At 34.8% G+C, this 20,027-nt stretch overlaps 1 protein-coding gene across 1 annotated transcript; it reads right to left on the bottom strand.

Annotated features, from left to right (window-relative positions):
* Nucleotides 1-1,530: 1,530 nt before the first annotated feature.
* On the bottom strand, nt 1,531-16,407 carry LOC114352221 (uncharacterized). The gene is made up of 6 exons (XM_028304106.1): nt 16,248-16,407; nt 9,498-9,652; nt 7,834-8,056; nt 6,937-7,061; nt 5,008-5,194; nt 1,531-4,029 (listed from the first exon to the last, which is right to left on the bottom strand). The coding sequence occupies exons 1-6, from the start codon at nt 16,306-16,308 to the stop codon at nt 3,983-3,985; spliced, it is 798 nt and encodes a 265-aa protein (XP_028159907.1). The 5' UTR covers nt 16,309-16,407; the 3' UTR covers nt 1,531-3,982.
* Nucleotides 16,408-20,027: the final 3,620 nt, after the last annotated feature.

Raw genomic sequence — 20,027 nt, 5'->3', positions numbered from 1 at the left:
AAATTTATTTTAAAATCCGTTTTACTTAATCGCCTTTTGTTTTACATTTTACATTCCATTTTTTAAACAGATCCACCCTTTTCTCAATGATCTTGGGTACCTTCGTGAACCAATGTCCTTATTTTATTCAGTTACTTTACTTACTTCATACCTCCATTTGCATCTGGTTAAAAAATAGAGAAAATCATCGTCCTGCAGTGGAGACTATGGGACCTGACAGTTAGCGGTTAGAGTGCTGTCACATTTGCTCTTGACGGTAGTATTTATAATATTTGCTACTCGTTAGTAAGTTCCACCTTTATATCATTATGATCGAATTAATTTAACTGTGATGCGGCAGAAGTCCCAGATTGTGAAGTGTCTTTTCTACATATTCAATGACCGTGGTGTCTATTTGTAATTTTAGTTTTTTATTCGTTGTATTTACCTCTAGTCTTATGTCGCTTTTCGCTGGCCTTCTAAAATTAAACTGTTAAAAGAAATTGTACGACAGTTTTTTTGTAATTTTAGCTGACAGTATTATTTTGACTTAAATGTCATCTTACTTAAGGTCACCAAATCGCCTCCACCTGTTCTTAGCTTTTTGCGTTTAGTATTAGCCAGTACTTTGGTGGCTCTCAAAAGAAAAAAAAGCATGTAATTTAAAAGGCCAGTGAAAAAAGCGACAACTCTTGCCTTGCTTTAAATTAGTGTAAAACATTCCTAGCGTTAAGAATTCCAATTTTATGTTGTGATAGTAAACTAGGTATTTTATTATAAGTATTTATAAAAGAACTGTTTGCACGTAGATGTGTTCGTATGACGCATTCGCCCATTTAATAGTATACACCAATATTTAAAATTGTATCGTTGACTTTGGAATTGATATCTATTGCGTGTGGTCTTTATACAGGGTGTCAAATTGACGCAGACGGCGACAAATGAAGCTGAACACTGACATCTTATTTAACTTAATAAATGCAATTTTGAAACAATAATGTTAAGTCCTTATCTGTTTATGTTTAGAGTGTCGTCATCACTTCAACGAGCGAGAGTAGAAAGGTAATTAAGGAAATAAAATATTTAACGTCCGTACTTTCACTGGACATCAAATTATTACAATCGAGTTTCTGCTCTCAGCAAGAACATTTACTGCAGTGACAACTGTTATAAAAACAATATTGTGTGCGAGTAAGTACACCCTGTATATCGATCACCACTTATATCCCACCTTATTCGGTGTAACCTAGCCAAATAAACCCGTAGAAACTTAGTAATTCTAGTCAAATATCACTAATAGTGATCGTAATTTAGATATGTGCTAGTCGTGACGTCATAAAGTCATGCTAAATACAGACGTAAGAAAATTTTGCTCATCCTTATACCTGTTGACTGTGAAACAGCTATATCTAGTATTGCTATATAATTATTATGTATATTATACAACCAATAACTTCGTCATTGTCCTTTACTGTACAAAATAAAACTAAAGCCAAAAAATTGTATAAAAAAACGAATTTCCTTCTATTTACTTTTATTTACATTTATGTACCATCATAACTGTCACTTACTATTATCTCTATTTGACAATAACGTCAATATTCGAATGTCATTTTATATACACATAGAATAATTCGTTGAAATGTAAAAAATGTCCAAGTTCAGCACAAAATGACTCGTTTATTAGTGTTCAATTATATTTACACATTTTAATATTATATGTGTGCGTTTTTTCTGGCCTCCGTTATGATTATTAGAGGGGTATTTGATGTAAGGTTATGCGCAAATTGTGTAGTTTTAATTTAAAAAATATTGTTCAATCACGAAGACCTAGATGATGAAACTTAATAATCGCTTCATATTATAAAGATGTGAAACAGAGCACTTAAACCTTAATTAAAGAAGCAATAATTACAATTGTATAAAAGTAATTACTAATCAGTCTACAAAAAATTTCTTCCTTTGAAAGTTAAACATTCATAAAAAAAGGAAGAATAATTCGTAAACTTCGTACGTAAAAATAAAAAACAAAATCATTTGAATTTTTATAAAAAGTGTCACCGTTGAAAGATGTGTATCTAAATGCGAAAGAAAATAGAGAGGTGCAGGCATTAATTTTGGTTGTGCATGAAAAGAAAGAAAGTTGTCAAACACTTATCCAAGTTTTCGGTGACCAAATGGTTGAAAATATTAAATGTGAATTCGATTTCAACGTTACTTAAGTCATAATTTGCGCATAGCTGCACTCGCCTGGCGGGCAGACTGAATTATTGATATGGTTCAACTGTCGATGAATTCATTATCTTATATTATATCTAAAGTATTAAAAAATCTGATAAAGAAATGATCAATGACACTACAACTTGATTAATTGATGGTATCATTTAGTTGTCAATTCAAAGGTACACATTAATAAATTATTATTAATGTAAACTCAAAACATCGCTTAGTACACTACCGTGCCCCAAAATATTGATAAGTATAGGCCATAGTTGACTTTACTTTTGGTCTCGGCAGTTAATTTTGGTTGTAATATTTCGATACCGCATTGCATTTTGATAGCTCTGAGCTCGACAACTTCTCGTGTCACAGTATTGTTAACAAAACATCTCAGAAATGGCTTGACCGATTCTTATGTAACGTTTCCATAAATAAGACCACACAATAAGACTCCCAGATTACATACTTTTAGTCGACCGATAGTTGGGCCCGATTATAATTTGTATGAAGAATCGGACGATGTAATGTGCGCGCACTTTACAGCACATACTGATTAAATGCCCGACTAAACTATCGGCCGACAAAAATCGGTGGTCTGCACGTCTGCATTTAGGCTTACACTTGTCACTGTTGATTGACCATTCAACTAACTTGATAGGTAATGAATTCACCGACATGAAGAGTGATGGCACTGTGATAGTAATATTATTAGAGATCATTAATCAACCTCATTGTTCATCGTTTGAATGTCTTAAATATCAGGCCTACCTCTTGTTTAGTGTAATATTAACATTCGAACATTACTTATTTATTATTATGTCTATTAAAAGGCCATTTAGTTGAATTGGTTAGAAAAATACAGGGCTGCTAATGGAACAGTCCTGTTAAGAAGGTATTTGAATTTACTTAAACACATGGAGTGGTATTCAAATCAAACGGTAAAACAACTATTGTTCCTGATTTGTTTTATTTAAACTTCAACTAAATGGCACCTAAAAACTTATTCACTAAATTATATTTCTTCAGAACCCTATCTATTAATTTACAAATCATAAAAAGATATTTTATTATACGTTCTCTTTTACAAAACTAATTCATATTTACTATTATAACGTCCAGTGTTTATTATTTACAATTGTATAAGCACGTTTTAAATTAACACATTTAATAATAATATTATACTTAATTTAATTAAATGTCGCACATAAAATAGATTAACAGTTTCATTAAAATTGTGTAAGTTTTTAATAGGTACTTCGTGAAACATGAACTCATTGTTGTTTGTTACCTATAGGTAATTATAAAATAAGATAATGAACACTGTAAACTCATTGTGTAATATCTTAAACAGTAATAAAATTAACAAGCCAAAAACGATTTATGCAATAAGAATATTAAGCTGCAGTTACACTTGTGCGTCTTTTTATTTACAGTCATAAAGTATTATCAAGTTTACTTGTTCATTTAATTCTTCTAAATTAAAATTAATTTGATAAGCTTTTAGTACCAAATTCTCAATTCCTGACAATAAATAAATGAGTTATACCTATCTGTTGTTACCTACTTTATTTGAAGTAAAGGTCTCTGATGGCATATACCTTATGACCTATTTCTACCTCACGTTCGGAAATTAAATTATTCTTCTATTCTTAAATCTCAGTCAAGTGTGTCTGCAGCTTAATTTAATAGTCGTTTACAACGATAAGAATAATCTACCGAAAATAAAAACAACAAACGAACAAATGTTTTTTATTAAGTATCCAAATTATTACCTCAATTTATTTTATAATAACAACAAAATCATTGCACTGATGATAAGTATCGTCCCATCTGAAAAATAATGAGATGTTTTTATTGAAATGTTTCTCGAAAGACTTAGCCTAGGCGCAGACCGATTTTTTATCGGCCGATAGTTTAGTCGGGCAGTTAATCAGTATGGGCATGTATGGAAGTGCGCACATTACACCGATTGAGTCTTCATACAAATTAGAATCGGGCCCAACTATCGGCCAACTAAAAATCGGTGGTCTGCGCCTAGGTTTAAAATATCAGAAATTATTTTGCATCACAAATTAGTCTGTACTGTACTGATTTAAAAACTGAGGACTATGAAACCTTTTCAAATTTCAAAATTTGTGCCATATTTGACAACACTGAAGGGTCCCATATAATTATGACATTTACAGGAGCCTTCCTACTATCAATATTAGGTTAGTGCCAATAGGGATGATGACTGGGTAATGTAATCGAAATTCTATTTAGTCCGTCAGACAGATAATTAGAAAATATTAGACTGATATTTTTTATTTTTTTCCATAATCGAATAATTACAGTAATATATTGAGTTGAAATGTCGCGTGACGTCACTTTTGAGTAAAAATTCTACTCAAGCGTGACGTATCGCGCCATTTAAACTCGATGTAGCACTGTTATCTAATATTATCTAGTATATCTAATTATCTGTCTGACGGACAAATAATTGAAATTTTGTCATCTAGCCTATTTTTGTCACTTGACGTTTGAGAATCGTTTAAGTCAGTTATACAGGGTGTTAGGTAAATGGGTATATGAGCCGACACTAGCCTATGTTAACATGGGCATATAAATGGTATGGTGAAGTCAGAAAATTGATATTTTCATTTTAATTTTTTTTATTTTTATACAAATCGGATTTTATAAAATTTATTTTGTATGAAAAAAAAAAATGGTGATATCAAATTTCTGACTTCACCATACCATTTATATGTCCATGTTAACATGGGCTAGTGTCGGCTCATATACCCATTTACCTAACACCCTGTATTTTACCTAAAATCTGTCTCTGCGCGTCGTTGTACTGCGCCGATGCTCCTCTCACGACTTGGTTTCCCTTTATTACTTCTGGCGTGCATTGAATTTTGTCCAGCACTTCTGGAGGCGGCGTGATGGAGGACCACACGTCCCAGAGCTTGGATGTGGCGTTCCATACCGGTGTGCTGTGGAAGTCGTGGGGTATCTGGAAAAATGGGCGTTTTACAGGTTATTTTTAAGGGACGATCACGGTTCAACAGGTGATGATGGTAAATTAGTACCGACGCCCATAGTCACCCGCAGCCCTGGGGGAGTTACAGGTGCGTTGCCAGCCTTTCAATTACAGATCTAGCAAGATAATTAGCAAGATTATAAGAGAAAGTATTTTTTCTTTGGGTATGACCAATTTTTAACCCAATTAAATTTTATCTAAACAATATTAGAGATAATAGTCAAGTAGAGTTTTGAAATGTTTGATACAGAGGTAGTCTTATAAATAACTACTAGCTGTGCCCGCGACTTCGTCCGCGTGGACTAATGACTTTGGGTAGGCACTTTTAATAATTTAGTCTAATTATTTTACAAAGGCCTATGTTCAGCAGTGGACGTCCTATGGCTGAAATGATGATGATGATGATGATGATGATGATTTTACAAATAGCTTTTGCCCGCGACTTCGTCCGTGTAGAAGTCGAAAAAGTTCTCATAGGATTTTTAAATGGTTTTTAACGTTATTATCTAAATGTTTGAATACTATTTGATCGTTTAAACACAGTGAATGATTCAATTACATAAAATTTTAATGATACTTTTCACGGCTTCGCTCTCATGAACCGAAACCGGCTGCACCCCCTTAACGACCGTCAAAAGCACGTCGATAGATGGCGGTCACTAATTTAGACTTTGATTTGCTCGTTTAAACACAGTGAATTATTCAATTGCATAAAATATCTATAATGACTAAATTTTAAATATTATGAACAGTTCTATAAATGTAATATTTAGTTCCTAATTAGGACTAATGATACGTTTCACGGCTTCGCTCTCATGAATGTTTACGACCGTCAAAAGCACGTCGATAGATGGCGTTTTTAAGGATATTTCTCACCTCTTAACTATTTATTGAAATTTAGTTTGTCACATATCGTCATAAATTGTAGCCTATATATTAGCCTGGGTTATAAATAATAATACTGTAAAGTTTCAACAAAATCCGTTTATTAGTTTTTGCGTGAAAGAGGAACAAACATCCAGACATCCAGACAAAAAGGTTACAGTGAGCCAACCATAAAAGATAGACATATGCTGTAGCGGACTTTTTTGTAGAACTTTTAAAGGGGAAAATCCTATCATACATAATTTATGCGAAACTTTAACCGTTTACGCAGCGTCAGCTCTCAAAAGGAAAAAAATCACTGATTTGAAACATTCTTCATTGGTGCTCCGCTCCTAGTGGTCTTAGCGTGATGATATATAGCCTAAAGCCTTCAGGGATTAACGGACTATCCAACACAAAAAGAATTTTTCAAATTGGTCCAGTAGTTCCTGAGATTAGCGCGTTCAACCAAATAAACAAACTGTGATTAATAAATTGCGCCACTACAAACCGTACCAACAGATGGCGCTGTTACGATCTTACTATGGCAAACTCCACCGCGCATACAATCCTGCATCGCGGTGACGAAGTTTTTTACCCTGCCCAGTATATATAGACAAACCAAAATTGTGTAAAATAAATGCTATAACTCCTTATGGTGGTTGAGCGTCATATTCCACAGCTTCAGCTTTATAATATTAGTATAGATTCGTAAGTAAAAGTTAAACTAAATAGAAAAATGGAACTAGAAAAACTAAGCATCTATCGTTCAGAGTTGTTTGTTAAAGTTATATGAAGTGTAATAATAGTCTACTCCCTTAATTTATTTAAGGGTAAATCATGAAAATTACCCTTTGTGTTTCTCCATCAACAGTCCATATTATACTGGGAGCTGGTAGTCCACTGGAGGTGCAGTTCAACGTCACTCGGCCGGATTCTGACGTCACCGCTTTCATCTCAGCATTGCTGGGTGGAACTGAAATTATTTTCAGTATTATTGGCATAGACGTTTACTTGAACTCATCTTCTTTTATAAGCGAGTCCATGCACAATACATTTTTGCACCACCGCGTTGACAGCGCTTGAAAAAAATGCGGTTTCACAAAATTAAATGCCATCTATTGTAGGGATGTTACGGATAATTATGTAGTTTCGGTTATGGATACGGTTACGGATATAGAAATAATATTATACCGGTTTCGGTCACGGTTACGAATATTTATTTATTTCGGATATCCGAAAGTTTCGGTTACGGTGTACGTACAGATATCTGTGCTTTAGAATGCAATTTGCAATAGTTGTTCAACACGGTTCATTCATGGCCGCACACGAATTTAAAGTAATAAAAAAATAAAAATTGATGCTAGATGGAATTATAAAGGTAAATCAGGCTGTTATTATGCATTTACATAGAATGCTATACAAAAAACAATTTAAACTGACTACATCCGAAACTATCCGAAAATTTTGAATCGGTTACGGTTTCGGATATTTTTTTATTTCGGATATCTGAAAGTTTCGGTTACGGTTACGGATATCCATAACATCCCTGATCTACAGATTTAGCGCTTGACTCAGTCAGTGTCTGTTCTCGTTTGTTCGCGTCAAACGTCTGCGAGACTTCAGATAATGCTTCAGATTATATGCTGTCACGTCATAATATATGTCAATGTTATGTACCCCTTCCGTGACGCTCTCATACCTCAGACACTGGCTGAGTTAAGACCTATGGTTGTTAAAATACTCACTTAACGCTTCAACAACAATTTCTTGGTTTGCCATCCTAAAATATGGTCTCTCCCCTGAAACTTCGCAGCCGAAAGAGAAATCTTTCTTCGGAGGGACTTGGGGTTCTATAGACAGGACACATTTGCCCTTGATACCGCTGTCGACCGCCTCCACGCAGTCCACCTTTATGATGGATTCCGCTAGGTCCCAAGTTTGAGTCTTTCGGAGGTTCCCGTACTCATTCTGTAATATTAAAATTTTAAATGTAGAGCAAAAAAATGGAGTGTTATCAAAGTTCACTGAGAGGTGATGGCATTATACGTCATTTATCTTGAAGAATGAAAGATTTTTTTATGTGACAGGAGGCAAACGAGCAGACGGATCACCTGATGGTAAGTGATTACCGTCGCCCATAGACACTCGCAGTCCCAGGGCCGTTATAGGTGCGTTGCCGGCCTTTAAGGTGAAGATACGCTCTCTTTTTGAAAGCTTGCAGGTCGTATTGGTCCGGAAACGTTAGTTAGTAAAATGAATAAAACCACTACAGTTTTTAGACAGATTAATAAGTGAAACTTAGGCGGGCTGGGTGAACAATTGAGGCTAGGCGCAGACCACCGACTTTGTCGGCCGATAGTTGGGTCGGGCTGTTAATCAGTATGGAAGTACGCACAACGGTATCGGCTGATTCTTCATACAAATTAGAATCAGGCCCAACTATCGACCGACTAAAAGTCCAGTCTGCGGAGTGTCTATAGTTATAGAACGATAGAACCAGTGGACTGACTGTGAGTTTACATCAAACGCGCTCACTGTTTAAAAAATGTATGAAAATTTTAGTTTTTGAACGTTTCCCGCTAGGGGCGCTGTACAATCCGTCATACATTTAATGTCATTTTTTGACGTGCTCACTAGTGAGCGCGTTTGATGAAAACTAACACTAGGCCCTCTGTAGGATGAATAGCTAAATAGGTAGGCAATAAAACGTGTTTACGGTTGTATTTTAATTAAATTTCCTGAAAACTCGTTAGGCCTGTAAGTTTAATGGGTTTGTTCTTTCGCAAGGACGACACACGTAACGGGAACTGGAATTGTGTCATGTTTGGTAATTAGCTTATTAACTCGACTAGAACACTCATTTACGCCATCCGTTCCCAAATACAAGGGCAATTGGGTTTATTTTTACATAAAAACATATCATGCCGATCAGATATTATATTATTTCATATCAGTGAGTAAATAATACATATGTGCCAATAGTATAAATTTTACCAAGATTTTTTCAATGTAAGTAGCTAAGGAAGAGCTTTCTCTGACACATGTGCTTATGTACCTGCTTAATTAATAATAACATAACGGGACTGTTCTCTCCTCTCGATCCCACCGCTGCAACTCCTGTGTAGCCAGGATCTACAGCTTTACAGTCAATTAAGTAACTAATTAACTTAAGTCTACACCTAATTTGTAAACCTATAGTTTGAATAGGACCATTTGGGTAAAAATAAAATTGAAGGTGAATGACAAACAATCTTTTAAAAACTCCCAACAAACTCCCTGTAAAAAACCTTTCTGTCATTTCAGCCATCCACTGCTGAACATAGGCCTCTTTCAATCATTATTTTTATATCGTAGTTGGTCTGGTCTTCCTAATTTAAATAAATAAAATGTTGAATGTAAATCTCCTTACATAAGGTCTGAATATGAAGAACTGCTGCTTATTCTTGCTCAAGTTGACGGACTGTAGAGTGTCGTTCATGTACAGGTTCCAGGAACAGGTCACCTCCCACCCGAAGTCTGGCTTCCATTGCTGTGTGATGTCTACTTTCGTGGCTTTGACTAGGGCTGAAATAAAGTACAAATTAATGATCGATTCACATCTGTGAAGCGATTTAGTTTCAACAGTCACAGTTCCGTCAACGTGTTCGCTCAGTTCAGTTACGAACCGGCAATCAAGGACGTGTAGATCGTTTCATCCACGAAGACGCGCTCCACCATCCTTCCGCTAATGTTTGAGTGTTATCGGTACACGCTAAATTTTATTATCCATGAGTGCACGCTCGGATTGCTCGGATCAAACTCCCCGCACCTCGTGCTTCCCTCGACCTAAAATTGGTGGGGCGCGTCTTCGTGGATGAAACGATCTGTATCACTGAAGTCTCTGATACTCAACTGAGCGAACACGGTGATGGAAAAAAGCTTCATTCATTATGTGGTATTATAACCATCTAAGGTAAACCAAAAGATACGGATACGAATTATGGCTTAGGTATAGAAAAGGTTTCCGATTTTTACGTCGATGAGAATGAAAAACAAGTGCTTTTAATCATACGGAAACTTGCATTGAGTTATCTTTTTGCTTTATGAAGGAAATACTAAAAAACTTATTTATAAAAAACTAGTCCAAAGCATAGAATGAACAAAAAGAGTGCAAGCCTGCAAAATGTATGGTAGGTATGTAATCATGATTAGGTGCTTGAAAATCTTATTACACTTAGATTGAGATCTCCTATTCATAAAAACTAACTGAAATCTAAGCACTAGTGCACACGAGTAAGTAAACACAATCCACATGAGTGGATTAAACAATTCATTATGTAAATGGGTCGACATTTTCCGCCCAAACGGATGTTGGTCACGCAGGCTGGGCGGAATATACTTAATGCAAATGATCGAGACGTTTGCGCGGTGCTCTAATATAATGTGCAGGAAATAGGCTGTGTGTGGTCTGGTGAGGTAATAATAATAATTCCATCATCGGGGAACCAGACGCAGGTTAGCGTACCATCCCTATATTGTTAACATTCCACCAGCTCGCACTAAGCGTTTCGATGACTTTTATAATGCGAACAGCTAGGGACTGGAATTCGCTGCCTGCTGCTGTCTATCTCGAAGACTATAAGTAATCCGGGTCTTTTCAAGGCGAGAGTGAATAGGCACTTACAGGGCAGATATTATGTACCATCCTAGACTGCATCCCACTTAACATCAGGTGCGATTGTGGTCAAATACCTGCCTTGTTGTACATAAAAAACCTATATTATTCTGAAACGATCACAAGGTCTGATTTAAGACCTTGTAAACTGTTTTCTAAGGCACCTTACCCATCTTCGTAGCTTTATTAGTAACTTCATAAGCAAGTTTTTATTACTAAGGTGTTAGGTAAATGGGTATATGAGCCGACACTAGCCCATGTTAACATGGTCATATAAATGGTATGGTGAAGTCAGAAATTTGATGATATCAAATTTTTAATTTTTTAAATTTTCATACAAAATAAATTTTATAAAATCCGATTTGTATGAAAATTAAAATAATTAAAATGAAGATATCATTTTTTTGACTTCACCATACCATTTATATGACCATGTTAACATGGGCTAGTGTCGGCTCATATACCCATTTACCTAACACCCTGTATACATTGAGATGGCGAATTGCAAATTTGCAAACCACAGCATTTATTTAGTTTTAGTTTATGTAAGTACTAAAAAACTCATTTATTTTTGCAAATAGGCTTTTAAGAAGCACTTTACACGTCCCAGTATTAACCCTACCACTGCTTCGGCCAGTGCTGAGAAGAAGCAGCGCAAAAAACTCAGTCACTATTGTCAGCCTCTTTTTCAAGGGTTAAGTCTGGTAGTCTGGTCAAAATTTAAGTAATGTGTGTATCATTTTGGCTAAAGTCTTACCCTAAATCAATCAATTACTGTGCTAAAAACGTCTGCATACTTACTTAGTATTACTTACTCCCTAAAGATTTTGTAAACTGCCCATTAGAAAATTACCTACTGAAAAACATTCTAGTTTTGTTCTAATTTCGTTTGATTCCCAAGCTGCCAATACTCAATTTCAGGGCATGCCACATTTATTACTCAATTTCAATATACTTAGGACTAAAGTAGGACCTTTAGTGGGAAAACTCGAATACTTTTGTAAAATTTGAAATATACTCAGAAGTAGAACGTCCAACCTTTAATTTACTTAAATTCATTGGCATTTATCGTTGAAGATGATTTTCAAATAAGTATCTGTAAACATATTTAATTCCTATTTCCTTCAAAAGAGTGCTATTAATTTTAGTTTTGAAAAATGCCACTAGATAAGCAAATAACGTAAAACTCGTCTATGTTACTCAAACTTAAAAACATGGCCTAGCATTTCAGTTGAATAACACTAAAAGCACTCATTATTTCAATTATTATCCACTGGTTACCACGGTACTAAAGCTAATATAAACTCAAGCAACCATTTCATAGTTCACGCATTCCCCCAGCCGTTTTACATTTTTTAAATTAGCCAAATTAAACGCTCGTATTAGTTGACTACTCCAGGCGGATCACTTGACTTAGGGCAATGGGCGGTGTATGAGGGTACTGTTTATGCTATGATAGAACGTTATTAAACAAGTGACATGTATAATTGTAGTGTTTGTTATTTTTATTTTTCATTTGTTTTATCTTGAAACATTTATAACTTCAGTATCAAAGTTTAGACTATAAGATAACACACACACTGTGAACACTGTGGTTTTGTTTGTAGTTGTTGCGATTTTGCAATTAAAAAATGTACCTACAGTTTGATACTGTTGATACATTAAAATTCCGCTTCACATATACGACATTTTAGTTATCGTGCAATTAATAGTTGAAGAGTGCAACAAAAACAAGCTGATTATTAAAAATGAAATTATTCTTACTTTTTTATTACCTTTTTTAGACAGGTTCACCAAAGTAAAATCATTTTGTCATTGTCATATTTACTGTTCAATTGAAGTTCATTGCTCTCTCTCTAGCCGTTCGGGTTTCTTATAAAAAATATTTTGTATTGTATCATTTTGCCAACTCGATGTGCCCAAAAAAGTGTTCCCTACCTATACCATCTATGAGCTCTATGACTTAAGTCCCGGCTTAATTTGCTCAATTGGTCGGCAGCGCTCCTTAACACTTTAATATGGCGTATTTAGGGCGTCATGTCATTCGTATCTCCTTCATGAATACGCGGAAACTGTTTAGGAACCGGATAATCTTGAGTATGGTGACACATTGTTTATGTTCACCAAATACCATAAGTTTGAGTTACGGGCGAATGAGAGACGTTACATTCCTTGCGCTTTTAAAGTCGAAATATTCTTTATTCGTATTGATCAGGGGTGGCCAAATTTTTGCTCCGTGAGGTCTACTTATGCTCGAAAATATTTGTTGCGGTCGACTGCAAAGCACGGTTTAGAGGATGATATAAAACATTTTTCATTTTCAATCATTCTGTTCAGTTTATTTAGCGGGCTACCAAAATCGTCTTCGCGGTCGACCGATAGACCGCGGTCGACCTCTTGGCCATCACTGGTATAGATAATACTATTAATATATTGTAAATTTTTTAAAGAAAACAAAACCAAGGAGTTGCTTTAATCTTTGCCAGCGTTTTGCGACCAAGATTTAGTAAGTAGGTAAGTGTTAGCGTTAGTTAGTTAGTGTTAGGTATCGGAACAAACTCAGTCATCTCTGTCTGCTGGGTGAAATAAATAAAGTAACAATCGTAGGTAACGTTATTCCTACTATTTAAATTTTCTAGTGTTAAGAGTCGCATCTCAAGCTTTTGAAACGTTCAGGAACAGTTCTCTGAATTTATAACGATGATAAAAACCCTCATCTCTCTTATTTAAGAAAAAGTTGAGTACTAATTATGAGCACATATTTACATGATGTACCATTCGTGTTTATATTTCGTTATACTCTTAAAAATGCCCAGTGAAATACTTTTCCGAGAAAGTAAAACAAAAGTTGTTCGCGTATCGCATTTCATACATTTTTCGAGCTGAGTTTTGTGCCGTTTTGACTGAGTCTGTATAATTTTAATTGGGTCGTCCAAAGAGGGTTGGGTACGGGTTGTGACGTGTTGACATATTTTTTTCTTTGGGACATGTAGTATCACTAACATATACTATAGCAGGGGTGGCCAACTTGATTAGACATAAGATCTACTGTTTAGTAACGAAACCCTGGGCATTTACCACTTACATCTTGAAATCTTAAATGAAACAGCATAGTTTAGTACACAATCATGTAGTTTTTTTTATCTTGCCACGATCGACTGGACTAATAGTCGCGATCGACCGGTTGGCCACCCCTGGACTATAGGGACATAATATACGAGCGTACATCAAGCTGAGCCTAGGCGCAGACCACCGACATTTAGTTGGCCGATAGTTGGGCCCGATTCTAATTTATATCAATCGGTGTAATATGCGCACTTTCATACATCTCCATACTGATTAACAGCCGGACCCAACTATCGGCTGACAAAAAGTCTGTTGTCTGCGGCTTTTCTAAAATATGTATCTTATGTATTAGGCGCATAAAATGTAGAGTCTGATTTGCTACCAAATTAAAATACTACGCATATTTCAAATGTGATATCAAAATTCTTTGCATGGCCCATTCCCATTTTATTTGGGGTCGGCCCTCCGCGTCATGCGTCTCCAGGCGGCTGGGTCCTGGGTTGTCTTACTGTTAACTTGTGCTTTTTTAAGGTCGTTATTGATTACGGATATCCATCCATGTAATTCGGGGTCATAATGATATCACAATAGTGTCTTTAAAACAGAAATTATCACTTGCACGTTTTGTAAACATAGTTAACAAGCCAATAAAAATATAATAGGTATTGAAAAACATTTAGCTTTGTCTACAGATTGAACTGTAGGCAAAACCAGCAGAATTAACAGTTCCTGATTATAGGCAATGAGGCATTAAAGACAAACAAAAAACCATCATCTATCACCGTTTTATGCATTTTAATAATAGCGGCAAACGAATGTGCATTTAATGTGTAACATCAGCCGGCATTACAGAGTCATAAAGCTGGTTATGGACATCCACTGTAATTGATTTTAATTGAGCATTATTACAACAACTGCCCTTGCGTGCTTTCTTATGAGAAAAAACATACAGTGAGCAACTGGTGCATTGCATACTGGAGGGTAAGACCAAATTGCTTAATCAATTTCGCGAAGATGTAATTTGACCTTTGTTGGGAAAGAAAACGGTTACTTTTTTATTGCCTTGCATTACATATTAGTATTCGCCCCTGTTAATTGTTTGTACTTATGCATGTGTAATTTTTTTAAATCCACAACGAGGAAGCTCTTGGCCTGTATCTCACCTGATGGTAAGTGACGATTAGACCGAAGGTGGAAGCGAGCTTCTCCCGGAATCCTCAACCACGGAGGAACTGGCTATCTTACCTCTAACTGCCGGAACACAACAATGCTGTTAACATTGTTGTTATGGCGACAGACTTAGGTAAGATGGTGGTAGGCAGCCAGGCAGACTTAGAACAAGCCCTACCACCAACCAAACCGAAAAGAAACCTCTGCGTCTGAAGCAGGTGGTCTTACCACTAGACCACAGAGGCGGTTAAAATAGACAAATAGAAATTCCTTATTTTACACCACATAAAACGTGCAAAAAAGGAATACAAAATCGAAAAGGTACAATTTATGCGGTCTTATTGTAGGTAGGTACTAGGATACGTATTATACGTTGGCTAGGTATACGTTGTAAGGTGTTAACATTTGAAATGTCCGGTTTTAGCCACTGAAAACATCTCACACTATTTACTGCCCATTACATAGCCACGGTTAAACATAAACGTTGTTCAGTGCATTTGTAAATGATCTCTCTATTGAAAATGTACGGTTATAACACAAAATTAAAAAGCTTTTCGCTATATTTACAACATTTTGTACATAATTCTTTGCTTTTGGAGCCGATATATTCCATTATGCATGTCTACATGACGAATTAACAAGTGGTTTTAAAGATAAATAGATTGTGCTTTAATGTGAGAGCTTTAATGCGTATTAAACGAGTACGTTTTTGTCCACAGAGCTTTATCGAAAGTGTTGTCCAATAAAGCAATTAATGATCCATCAATTTGGGATAATTGTATGAAATCAGGCGGTTGAGGAGAGCTTTCATGATGATAAATCATTTTGTTATTACTTATTAGTAATATTGAGTAGAGTTAATATACATTTATTAACGATAATGTCAGTTATTATTAATAAGTATGTAGGTACTTAATTTAATTAAAAGAGCCGCATTGCTATAAATACCTTTTATAGCTTGTACTATCAAAAACATTAGGTAAATGTTTATAATATTATGAAAGTAGATGAAAAAATCGTAAAAGGATATCTCACTTTAAGGGTTGTGTTACGAATTAACAGTATGTTAATGGCCGCTAAGGTAATTAATGTAGATTTTTGATACAAGAAAACTTATGTACCTAATTAACTTTATCGATATAAAAAACAGGACAAACATTATAAGTTAATTGATATTGTATAAATCAAAAAAACAAAACGGACACACATTTCAAAGCTCTGTTAAATATTTGATATTGTAATCAAAACAATAAGTTAATTAAAACTCACCCAATAAAAAGCACAGAATTGTAATTGTAACAATAGATATTTTGTTCGCGTCCGACGCCATTATACACTCCACGGTCAGTAAACTAGCGATTGTTCAAACAATAATGTCTGTCTGTCACCGTTGTTTAAGAGACACTGGATCAAGCAGCGCCCGCGCACTCCCTGAATTGATGAAACGGTATAGTCCACACGCGGTATAAGAGTGCGCGAGAGTGAGATAAGACAAATACTTAGTTACTTAATAAGTTAAAAAAATCTCTACCTAAAATATAAATTTTCTTCTTTTCCTCTATGGCTAGTGTTTCCACGTTTGCGCCTAAATCTTATGTAAGTAATAGGCTGGGTTTCACCATCTTACTTTAACATTGACAAATGTCAAAAATCTGTCAAACTCCATACAAAAACACCGGTTAACGTTAAAGTTAGGCGGTGCAACTTAGCGTTGGCCGTTTCGAAATTTTGATTATTGATTTGTTAAAAATACCTATTTGAAAAATCAGCTCACATCATAGCTTTAGTAAAATAAATGAATATGTAAACGTGACAAAATGAAATTAAAATTAATAAAATTACACCAAATCTACATTTAATTTAAATAAAAAACGAACGCTTGTTTACCCTTCATATTTTTCTGTCCCAAACTACAGCATGTTCACAACACGACACACAGTTATAAATATTACTTAATCAGAACAATAGTCTCAAAACCACAAGCTCACAGCACAATCGGGAATAATTCACAATAATCATTAATTAACACAATCAAGGCAGCTCGAAAATATGACGTCGCCGCTGCATGATTCTGCATAAATGATCAATCGATGACTCATTTGGATCTGGGCTTGAAATTTCAATTTCCATCCGAGTATTCTGATCTCCCATTCCCTACATTTAGAATGGGGTGGTAGCTCAGGTGAATTTTGCTGTGAATGCTTTTAAAATAATGGCCGTAAGGGGTCATCCATAAAGTACGTCACACGTAAAGAGGGGGGGAGGGGGTTGACAAAGTGTGACATGGTGTGACAAGGGGTGGGAGGGGTCCTAAGTTTCGTGACATCACATTTCAATTGTTTAAATATTTGATAGAATGTTGATTTCATTAAAAAAAGTACTTAATTTAAATGGAAATAAAACTAATTTCGGAACTGCTGTTAATTTAATAATTTTTCGATGGGAAATTGCAAAACATGGGCGTCNAAGTTTCGTGACATCACATTTCAATTGTTTAAATATTTGATAGAATGTTGATTTCATTAAAAAAAGTACTTAATTTAAATGGAAATAAAACTAATTTCGGAACTGCTGTTAATTTAATAATTTTTCGATGTGAAATTGCAAAACATGTGACGTCACACTAGGGAGGGGGGGGGTCTCAGAAATGTGACCACCTGTGACAAGGACGGAGGGGGGGTAAAAAAATCATGAAATTCGTGTGACGTACTTTATGGATGGCCCCTAATAGCCCGCGCATTAATTGAGTGAACGCACTGTAATCAAGTCGCGCTTAGTACAGGATTTTAGTTTAATTGTTACTGTTCACGCTACACAAAACGCCGGTTTTTAGATGACGCCTAATAATGATAGGGTGACGTTATTAATTGTAAGCTTGTAGTTATTTATTGGTTTGCTTTCGGTTTTATACATTTTTAATGGTCTATCGGCGTGCACAGGGTTGTTTTGACCATAGTTGGGTTTCGTTACAAGCAGATTTTAAAATGTAAAGCAACTACACCTAACTGTGCTTTATTTACGTTGAACAAAATGTAACAATTGACTATGAATATTAGCGTAATATGGGTAAATGGCTCTAATTGCACGTGAGATCAACGTCGAAATATGCAATTCAAAGCTATTTTATACAAAGATAGGATATTCAGTATGATTTTTAAGGATTTAAAAATCAATGTGGTTCAATCAATAAAGTTGTGGTGAGTACGCGAAACCTTCTCGTTTATAAAAAAGAACCTGTATTTTTATCTACTGATATTTTAATTTAAACATTTCCACAAACATGACACTAATTTCACTTACAACAAGTTTATGTACAAACCTATGTACAAACCTTTGTACAAGTAAGTCTGTATTTTCAGTCAATGTCAATATTTAGTGTCTGGCCTTTAAGACCGTGACTGGGGCCCAGATTAGAGCCTTGTAGAGTCTTATCCCAGTAAAAGATGTGATAAACTCGTATTGATAAATAAAAGAAGAGCTATACAGTAATAAACACGTCTGGAGAGGAATTGCAGTTGGCTAGCTACAAAAATGAAAATAGAAAACTGAACTGCAGATAAATAATACTAAGCTTCCTTAAATTCTATAAAGTAAGTAAAATTAATAGTGTTTTTAATCCACAGGGAATAATTGACTCTAGTGTTAAACCAGACTGAGAAAAACTCTATCGATTAAAACAAGTTATGTGTTAAATTGATTGATAGAGAATAATATTGATATTTCAACTAAAATAGTAAGACACGGGTCTTAACGCGACGTTTATTAAGAAGTTACATTATGTACTCACGGCTTGACACGTCGTCTTACTATTTTAGTTGAAATGGAACGCGAAAGTTTAAAATCTTATATTGATATTTCTCCAATAGTTTAAAGACTTAAGTTTAAAGATAAATAATTCAATAACAAAGTATTTGAAAAAGACATCTTAGATATTAATTTATTTATGAAGTTTGTTCCAGGTAAGCATAGCAGGTGAGCAATCATAGAAACTTACTTGTGCGAGCGCGAACTCTCTTGTAAGTAACTTCTATATTTATTTAATTTTATGAGACATTTAAACGATATTTAATTATTGACAAGATAAAACATTACAATTCTATAAAAAAATAAACAAAGCACACAAATAGTGTTAAGAAAATTTATAAAAAGCGCACAAGTCTCCCGATAAAGAAACAATTGAAAATCGATATTGGTAAAATAAAAATTCTTAGTGGCCAGGTGCTTGGGCAGCCACATAAAAAAGGATGCTTGTATCTTTATTTATTTATTCATTCATTTATTCATTTGCATTAACATATTTAGCACATAAAGATATACATGCATTCATACATTGACCCTGTGAGGGTGTAGCAAAGTCACAATCATTTAATACTTAGTTAACGTCTAACATTAACAATAGACGATTAAATAAGGACAACAAGGATTTTTATTTGACATAGGTAGCATGTATTATTATTTCCTACATAATATTATTATTTCATACATAGTATTATTATTTCCTACATAAATTAGCATAGTTTCACGATGTTAAAAAAATGTAAAATATGCTTACACAACAAAAGTGACCACCGAACACTTTAATTATGAGGAACAAAAGGTTGTGTAAATCAAACAAATAATTCTGTAGTGAGCTAGTCTTGGTTTGGTTACTTAGTTCACCAGTCACTTTTTTGTGTAAGCTGTAACCAAAAATTTTTTTCAGTGTACTTATCACTATACAATGTATTTATGAACGAGACATTATCGTCATTTACTATACAAAAATGTGATATTTTCAATTTAAAGTTATAATGTACCATGTGTGTATCTAACGACAAAGTCGAACTCTACATTTCAATAACATTCCAGTTCCATTTCAAATCTAATAACCAATAACTAAATCGGAATCGGAGCCCAGCTAAACTGTACTTAAATAAAACCATTCGAAATTGAATCGAAGAAACAAAGTATCGGAAATATTGTGATTCGATTCAGGCGCAGAGAGAATTGAAATTTTTAACCGGGGTGATTAGCCGCGTGGAAAATTACCCTCAGTCGGGTAAATACACA

This window comes from Ostrinia furnacalis, unplaced genomic scaffold, assembly GCF_004193835.3.
Source record: "Ostrinia furnacalis isolate ACB-3 unplaced genomic scaffold, ASM419383v2 OfSCF0015, whole genome shotgun sequence".
NCBI classification, from domain to species: Eukaryota; Metazoa; Arthropoda; class Insecta; order Lepidoptera; family Crambidae; genus Ostrinia; species Ostrinia furnacalis.
This window is presented reverse-complemented; position numbering and strand designations above follow the sequence as displayed.

Bases quoted from the DNA above. Each gene is read 5' to 3' on its own strand.
- LOC114352221 (XM_028304106.1), bottom strand. From the start codon at position 16,308: ATGGCGTCGGACGCGAACAAAATATCTATTGTTACAATTACAATTCTG. The intron at 8,057-9,497 runs GTAAGGAGATTT...TTAATATTACAG, and splicing joins TCTTCATATTCAGACCTTAT to AATGAGTACGGGAACCTCCG. The intron at 7,062-7,833 runs GTGAGTATTTTA...AAATAATTTCAG, and splicing joins AATTGTTGTTGAAGCGTTAA to TTCCACCCAGCAATGCTGAG.